Genomic DNA, 8,624 nt, shown 5'->3' on the forward strand with positions numbered 1-8,624 from the left:
CAACCTTTGGATAATTTCTAGCTCAATGGTGCGACCATTGATTTTTCGATCTAGATAGTAAGCAACAAGCTCTTCATCCATTGGATAGAATTTGAATCCAGGAGGAAGACTCATGGGTGCCATTGCAGTACTCTCTTAGAGTGAGAGAGAGAGAGAGAGAGAGAGAGAGAGAGAGAGAGAGAGAGAGAGGAAGACTCATGGGTGCCATTGCTGTACTCTCTGAGAGTGTGAGAGAGTTGAAGTTAGAGAGAGAGAGAGAGAGAGAGATATGGGAATTGGGAAAGATGGTTTTTTCGGCCAGGGTTAAGGAAAGATGAAAGATGCGAATTGGGAAAGATAAAAGATGGGGATTGGATGAAAGATGGGAATTGACAACGTACTAAGCAATTATGATCCAACTTATTTTAAATATGCTACTCATAATGGTATTGGCAAGAAAAAACTTGCTATCAAGATGGTTTAAGTGGAAGATACTCAACCAAGTGGGAATGGGTTTGAACCTTTTTGGGTGTAATATTTTTTTTTATATAATTAAAATATATTCAGTTCGGTTAGGTTCGGTTTGGTTTTCGAACCTCAAAAACTGAAACCGAACCAACCCAATTCGGTTCAATTTGGTTTCACAGTTTCGGTTCGATTTTTTTTTCGTTTCGGTTTTTTTTGGCCTCAGTTTGGTTTTTGAACCCACCCCTAATAAGGCCAGTAGTTTGGGCCAGTCAAGTTTCAATTTATGTCTTATCTTTATGAAGCCCACTATGTGGGCGGGTTGAAATGCACCTGACCTAGTTTCCATCACCTCTCACTGTCAATAATACACCTCTCACTAGGGGTGGGCACTTAGAATCAAAAATCGAAACCGAACAAGAACCAAATCGAACTGCACCGAACAGTTTGGTTTTGCGGTTTTGAAACCGAACCGCAACATAGAAAACGGTTTGGTTTCGGTTTTGGCTTTTGAAAATCGCACCGAAACCAAATCGCACCGCAAATATTAATAAACATTTAATTAAATGTCTATATTATATTTCATGTTTTAATTGGTTGTTTGTTAGAATCTATACACTTAGTATGAGACTCAACCACACTAGAATCTCATCATTCATCACTTTCTTTCATTCATTAACTTGAAGGACCTTTGTTATTTTATACCATCACACACACATATATGTACAAGGGTGGACTAATCTTGTTATCAAGAGTCGAACAATGATCTAATGAAGTCCACTCATTTGAAGCATGATATCACATATTATAGTATTAAAGTTTTGCTCATGTTTAATGAATTCAAATTTATTCAACTTGTTTTATGATAAACATTGTACGAGACACCCTTTTGTTGCACAAACATGTTTTAACATCACAACTGCATGCAACATGCTAATTGTTTACATAACAAATGTCTTTTTCTTATTGCTATTGGGAAATGCTTATTAATATGTTAAATTGCAAATTGTACATTTTTTCTTAAAAACCAAACCGAAACCGTTTCAAACTGCACCGAACCGAACCAAACGGTTTGGTTTCATTTCAGTTTTGGCTTCAAAACCACAAAAAAATTCAGTTTCGGTTTTGGTTTCACTCAAAACCGCACCGAACCAAACCGTGCCCATCCCTACCTCTCACTGGCATGCATTTTTTGCAGTCCCTTAACCTTTACACTAAAGTAACTGAAGAACTCTCAAGAGAATTCTGCATCGTGGCATTGTTGACAAATTGAAGACCCTTTTTTGCCTCTCTGTTTCCCAAATTCAAATTCAGCTGACAAAAATGAGACGTAAATTGAAAAATGGAAACAGTATGAGCACCTTAAATTCAAGAAAACAGAAATGGATAAGGCTAGAAAAATTACCCGCACTCTGTTGCGGGTTTTGAGACCGCAATCCACAACAGCTATGAATTATTTCCATAAAAAGATACACAAAATCTGGATAACAACAACTAGCAATGAATCATACTCAATAGGCAGCAACAACACAATCACATCCTCAATCACATCAATCTAGAAAATGCACATTTTACTTTTGTAAATCCCACGAAGCCACAAATCAACACAGGTATTTCCAAATAATTCAAAAACTAAACAGATAGCTGAACCAACATGGTAGAATAAGAATTTCGGTTTGCATGTACATTCTATTTACATTACATCAACAACCTGTGTACAATCAAAATGCTGGATCTAATAACAACCTTAACAGAAGTATGAAAGTGTCCTAGAATTATGATTTCAGGTACCATTCTGGGATAAAAAAACTTCGTATACCAAATGCTAAAACCCAAGAAACTTCAGAATAGTAAACTAAGATTAACCCTAAAAATTAAATTAGTGGGTAATTTGTGTCCTTTTAATTAAATATTTTTTTAAGTGCTTTTAATTAAAATAAAATTTAGTGAAGCTCTTTCAGTTAATTACATTCGTTCATCCTACGTCGTGCGTTTAGAAATTATTGTAAATTTTTTTTATTTAAAATTGAATATAAATAGTACTTAACAAAAATTTGTTACACAATATATAATAAACAGATATAATTAGAGGATCCCGACAACTCGTAAAAGAATCCGACGAGCATCCTCACTTCATAGTTTAGGACCCAAATTTATCACCTTCCTCGATTGCATGCCACATCCAAAAAAAAAAAAAAAAAACACAGATTTTGGGGCAAACAACGTAAGACAAACCCAAGACAATCACCATCTCCAACCCCAAAATCTGTCACTCAGTTTCGCCTCCGCAGTTTACAGTACATCCAACCAAACACTTAATCCACCCTCTTTCTGTCTCTGTACATTCTCCATGGAAGCCCTCGCAAGCTCTGCCTTCGTTCCGGAGGCGCACCCAGTTCTGAACAACCCTACTTCAATCAGAACGCCGAATAATCGAAGTGGGTTTCTGAAAGTCAGTCAAAGTTCTCGTTTTTCTGGGCTTCGGGTTCGAGCTCTGTCCGGGGAGGCCTCTGGGTCCGGCGAAAGTGAAGAGCTGAGGCCTCCGAATAATGGGTTCGGCTTGCTTTCCGAAGACACTCTCTCTTTCTCTCAGGTATTTGCTTTTGCTTCTTTCTCTGCATATGTTTGTCTTTGTGTTAATTTGTGAAGTTTTCAGCAATTTTGTGAGTGTGTATGTTTTTTTTATTAATTTAAAATTTTGATTAAATCGTATTTTGTGTTAAGTAGTTGTGGGAAGTGCAAATAAGTGGAAATTGGAGTGTAAGTTGTTGATATTGGTTTAGTTTTTTATTTGTAGGACTTTTAAACTTTTGTGATCTAAGAAAAAGTGAAGAATTTGACATGTATTGGAACCGACATATTGGTTTTGCTGAAAAATCAACAATCTTTATCAAGAAAGGAATCTGGCAACTATCACAGATAGCTAAAATTGTGAGTTAAATCCTTGATATTCCAAAACATTGCTCAGCAATGACACCGACAAGGGCTATTCTAGAAATATGCCCCGGTGCTGGAGCAATATGTGAACAATGCCTGGTTTCTTCGAACCATAGGTCATACAACAGATTGGTCCGAAACAGGCAGACGATTTAGTAGAGAGAAACTTTTTGCGATGCACATTTAGCCAATTCACAATGAATGTCACTGAAAATTCAACTTTAAACCTTCAATTGTATGCCTCCATAGCCTGCTATTAAAACTGCATTCAGAAAGTAGGTGAGTTTGGGACACCATAGAGCATTGCCTCCCTTGCCAACTTGCCACCCTTTGTTTTGTGGTTAAATGATTTTTAACAGCGAACCAAGCTCTAAATGTTGCTTTGGAATGACCTCTTCAGCACAAGGTGGTTTTTGACATGTAGTTCTATTACATATAGCTTCAATGTGGAATTATAAACGCTTGAATTTTTTTTAAGAATTGACAATTAGGTCTCTCACATTTGTTTTGCAGTGTTGGTCCCTTCTTTTCAGTACATATATGTTTTATAGTTCTCTGATTTTATAATTGTATCTGATCATAGTCTGTTTCTGTTTTTCTTGTTCTGAAGGGCGATTTAAATCACTTCGAAAGTAGTGAGAAGAATGTGGATGAGGCATTAATGGTAGATATGTCTCTTACATCCCCTTCTGCTAGTGGATCAGGAGGTGGAACAAGAGCTGGGCTCTTTAGAACTCCAATTTCTGGCGGGGTACAGAGTGCAACTTCAGCTCATGGTTTACCCCGTCCCGCCTTAGCTGTACGCAATCTTATGGAGCAGGTAGAGACACTTTTTGTTATTTTTGTTGATTCTGAATGAATATATATATATATATATATATATATATATTTTTTTTTTTTAATTTTTTTTTTCACTTGAAGAGGATTTAATAAGCTAGCTGATTATTTATTTTTAAGCTGCTAAATACGTCTTGCTTCCTCATTCAAGGCCAGATTTGCTCATTTGTGCACCATAATGTCTCGCATGCACCACAGGCGACAAGGATATCCATTTGGTTCTCTAGTTGATTTTGCACCTGATTCATCAGGGCGTAAGTTATTGAACTTTTACATTTTTCTTAATCAGTTTTTTGTCATCCTTCGGTAAAAAAGAATTTGCACATAAAGTTTAAGTCTAGGTGGTCTCTAAAAATCCTCTTCACCATGTTTTTTATTATTGGGTTTTTATCACAAATGGTCCTTAATGTTGTGGAAAATCATAATTTTCGTCCTTTATGTTTTGATTCATTGGTCCTCCATGTTTGTTCCCACACCAGTTTGGTCCTTCCATCCAAATTTGTTTAAAGTTCTGTTTGTGTGCTGAATTGGCACATGTGTGCTATCCCACAACACCAATCACATGACGCCACATGGATTTACGCAAATAATTAAATTTTAAGAAATGTTTTAATTTCAAAACTGAAAAAAAATAGGTAAAGGAAAATGATAAACCGTTCACATCCCCTCTCTGCTGAGGCCATCACCGTCCCCCTCCTCCAACCCATTCAACCAGTCAAACCCCCCTCCTCTAGCAAAAAAGGAAAGATGAAGTTGGACTGGAGAATCAGAGATGTGCCTCAGCTCATTTGATTCAACCACCAATTCTTTCATGGGTTTCATTATGAAAACCATTAAGGTGTGTCTGTTTGGTTTGTGCTGAGGAAACAAGATTTGGAGATAAAAGGGGAGGGGGGGGGGGGGCTTTGTGCCTCACATAGATAATTGGGAAGGAGGTTGGGAGATTGGGGAAGTCTGTAGGTGGATTTTTGGTGAGTGGTGAAGGGCATTGACGGGCAGGGATGTTGAAGGGTTGCAACTGGGTTGGAGTGGTTGTGCGGCCAAGGTCGTGCACCCAGACCCAGAGTTTTTGGGGGGGGGGGGGGGGCAGGGATGGCGGATGAGGTTTTTGAGTTTTGGGTTGTGTGTTTTAATAGGTTTTTAAGTTTTGGTGGATGAGGTTTTAAAGTTTTTCTTTATGGTTTTAAAAACTTTGAGCTATTAAGTTGATTTTTTTCCTAAATTCTACATAGCAACAAATAAGTATAGTTGTGGGTCCTGTGTGCCATGCCAGCACCGTAATGGAGTTTTTAACGGATTTGGATGGCAGTGACCAAAACTGATATGTGGGAGCAAACATGAAGGACCAAATTGATTGAAGTGAAATATAAAGGACGAAAATTATGGATCTCCAAAAACATCAAGGACCATTTGTGATAATTAGCCCTTTTTATTTGTACAACTTGAACAGTTGCATGGAGGCTGTTTAGCAGTCTATTTTGTCTTTGTTTACGGTGGTTGACAATTTGAACTGTCATCCTCTATATTGGACCATTTTGTTTTCTTTGATCTGTATTTTGGACCCCCGACTCATCAATCTATTATTCGTTGATGATATGCAGATCCTATATTTTCGTTTTCACCATTGGCTATCCATACTCGGAATTTGTTAGCTGATCCAAGATGCACACTTGTTGTGCAGGTTAGTGATTTGATTGCTTCTCTTTTGGCTTTATTTACTCTATTGTTCTCCATTTGGATATTGTTAAAAGTTAGCTCGTGTAGATTCCTGGATGGAGCGGCTTGTCAAATGCAAGGGTAACCATTTTTGGTGATGTCTACCCACTTCCAGAGCATGAACAGGTGATTTTCTAACCCATACCCTGGCAAGGACGTATTTGGTTACCTGGGCACAAGTTTATTTTTCTTCCACTAGCCACAGTGGTGATCTGCAACAAGAAGCTCTCACCTGTAAGAAGTGAAAATGTGAAATGAATGATTTAGCAGATAGTAGTGAAAAGATTAGGTGCTTGAAGCTCATTTTTGGGGTCAATTCTTCGTTTTTGGATTAATTCTATAGTTGACTTGCAGTTTGCCCTTAGAATCCGGTCATGAAAAGTTTGAGTTGTCAGCGTATTTATAACTCGCAGCTGTTGCTGCTACATGTTTAGCTTACAAGTTAAATATGTGTGATAGAGGACAGACAATGTATTACTAGACAATTAGCAGTAGGTTCATTGCATTTGGCTGTGATTGTAGGAATGGGCTCATAAGCAATACATAGCAAAGCATCAACAGGGGCCTTCTCAACAATGGGGAAACTTCTACTACTTCAGGATGCAGAACATAAGGTTGGTGAATTGTTTGGGTTTGAGTAATTAGTGTTGTTTATGTTGATTCCATGACTAAAAAATTTCTTGTGTTTCATGTTGTTTTCTGCGCATTGTGTCTGTAATTGGTTTTTGACTGCTAGGCTCTTCTGAACCATAAATTATCAAAACCAATTTGGGACAGGGAACTTTTTACGGACTCCTGAAGTATACCTGTGTCAATGTCCTCTTAAAAGCATTGTTCATTTACAACTGGGGCGGGCTAGTTGTATTTCTTATTACGTGGTAAAGTTTTGACCATGAATCATTAGGTAGAATCCACGGTGCAGGATGCTGCCCTTCTATTTTGCTTGTTCTTACAGAATGGAACTTTTAGGGCACAATAATAATGCGTGTTGGAGTGGGAATTTGTACCTAACGATGAATTAAGTGATGCCTTGACCATGTAGAAGTAAAACTCCTTGGCCAAATATTTCCATGTTTTCTGAGGTGATCAAAAGTGGTACTAAATTCATTTCTTGGCATGCTGAAACTTTCTTTTGATTTCTTGCAGCGACATATATTTCATTGGTGGCTTTGGCACTGTTGCTTGGGTCGACGTCAAAGAATACGAGGCCCTGCAGCCTGATAGGATTGCAGTTAATGGAGGGGAGCAGAACCTGAAGGTAAACACTCTCAATTTTTTTTTTTATTTGAGAGAAAATTATGTAAAGGCTAATAGGAACTTTTGAATTTTCAATAATCTTAACCACACGTATGCATAGTGCTGCAAGGGATATTTCCTTCGTGCTTTGATTACGCTGTCGATAGATTTTGGTCAACTTTTAGCATGCTCGTCTTTATCTGCTTGTATGGGGCCTTTAAGTTGATTGTTGTTTTCCCCAAGTAAATTTTGCAGATTTGCATATCACTCCTCTTTGCCAGTTAGGCCTACTCAGTTTTAATTTTCTATTCATCTAGGAACTCAATGCAATGTTTTCGAAGCCCCTAAAAGAGCTTTTATCCGCCGAGTCTGAGGTGGATGATGCCGCTCTCATATCCATAGACAGCAAAGGAACTGATATTCGGGTCCGCCAAGGTGCACAGGTAGGTTTCTAAAGTAACAACCTTCTAAATCTCTAACATTACCCGGTTTCTTATGATTAAAAATGACCTTCCACTCCGTTTGCAGTTCAACGTACAGAGGATATCATTTGACGAAGGCCATTCTGTCGAGACACTGGAGGAAGCAAAGGTTGCTCTCCGAAAAGTGATAAACAAAGGGCGAGTATTCAAGTTATAGAGGTGATGACAGGGATTCGCTCGTGATGCATTTCCTTACAAGTGAATGGACTGATTGGCGTGGATGGACTGTAAAACAAGTCGCTGTTGTTTCGAACTGGGGAAAAAATAACCGTACCGTGTTTTGTCAAGTTATATATAATTCTGTTAACCTATAGGAAATGTAATAGCTCCATTATTTAGTTTGGAATTGCACGCGAGGTGTGTCTTGTTCTTAGACGTCTGGTGGCCCTTGTGCTACCGACACCCTTCATCTTAGACACACAGAACTCTGCCTCCTCTTATTACTCTCGTCATGTGCTTCAATAATTTACTGGTCTTGATAATATTTATGAATCTGTCAAGTCTAGTAGTGTGGTTTCTAACTAAACAGAGTATTAAAATGATTGATTGTATGAGAATGTTGTGTCGGCCCTAAGTCCTACGGCACACCCTATGTGCTACAGGTAGGTAGCAAATAACAAATTATTTGGGATTTTATGAATCCTTTCACAATGCTTAGTGATCCCTAATGTACCTTATCAGTTGTTGTCACTAGAATATTTATTTGCTTTGAATATGAGTTAGAATACAGTAGAAGTTAGGTAATTTTATACCCGTTAAATTAATAATTTCGGTTAATAATTTTTATGTTCGGTTTCGATTTGGGAATAAAGAGTAAAATTAATAATTTGTCAAATTTGTCAAATTTGTAAGATAATACATTACAAGAATTTATATAGGTCTCACATAATGTGACGACTCGTCCCTAATTTTTCTATTCCTGAGTGTGTAAGTTGACATTTATGCCTTTGTTGGCAAAGTGACGTGGACGTA

At 37.8% G+C, this 8,624-nt stretch overlaps 1 protein-coding gene across 1 annotated transcript; it reads left to right on the forward strand.

The window, feature by feature from the left end:
• Positions 1–2,547: 2,547 nt before the first annotated feature.
• Positions 2,548–8,136, forward strand: LOC103405224 (uncharacterized). Its single transcript, XM_008344199.4, has 9 exons — positions 2,548–3,037; positions 3,992–4,201; positions 4,370–4,472; positions 5,820–5,899; positions 5,983–6,060; positions 6,457–6,548; positions 7,081–7,192; positions 7,488–7,613; positions 7,699–8,136. The coding sequence occupies exons 1-9, from the start codon at positions 2,618–2,620 to the stop codon at positions 7,807–7,809; spliced, it is 1,332 nt and encodes a 443-aa protein (XP_008342421.3). The 5' UTR covers positions 2,548–2,617; the 3' UTR covers positions 7,810–8,136.
• Positions 8,137–8,624: the final 488 nt, after the last annotated feature.

This window comes from Malus domestica, chromosome 17 (assembly GCF_042453785.1).
Source record: "Malus domestica chromosome 17, GDT2T_hap1".
In the NCBI taxonomy this organism is placed as follows: domain Eukaryota; kingdom Viridiplantae; phylum Streptophyta; class Magnoliopsida; order Rosales; family Rosaceae; genus Malus; species Malus domestica.

What these genes read in the sequence shown, in the direction of transcription:
- LOC103405224 (XM_008344199.4), top strand. Translation starts at nt 2,618, where the DNA reads ATGCCACATCCAAAAAAAAAAAAAAAAAACACAGATTTTGGGGCAAAC. An exon ending in ACACTCTCTCTTTCTCTCAG is followed by an intron (nt 3,038 to 3,991) that starts GTATTTGCTTTT and finishes CTTGTTCTGAAG; the next exon opens with GGCGATTTAAATCACTTCGA. An exon ending in TTCAGGATGCAGAACATAAG is followed by an intron (nt 6,549 to 7,080) that starts GTTGGTGAATTG and finishes GATTTCTTGCAG; the next exon opens with CGACATATATTTCATTGGTG.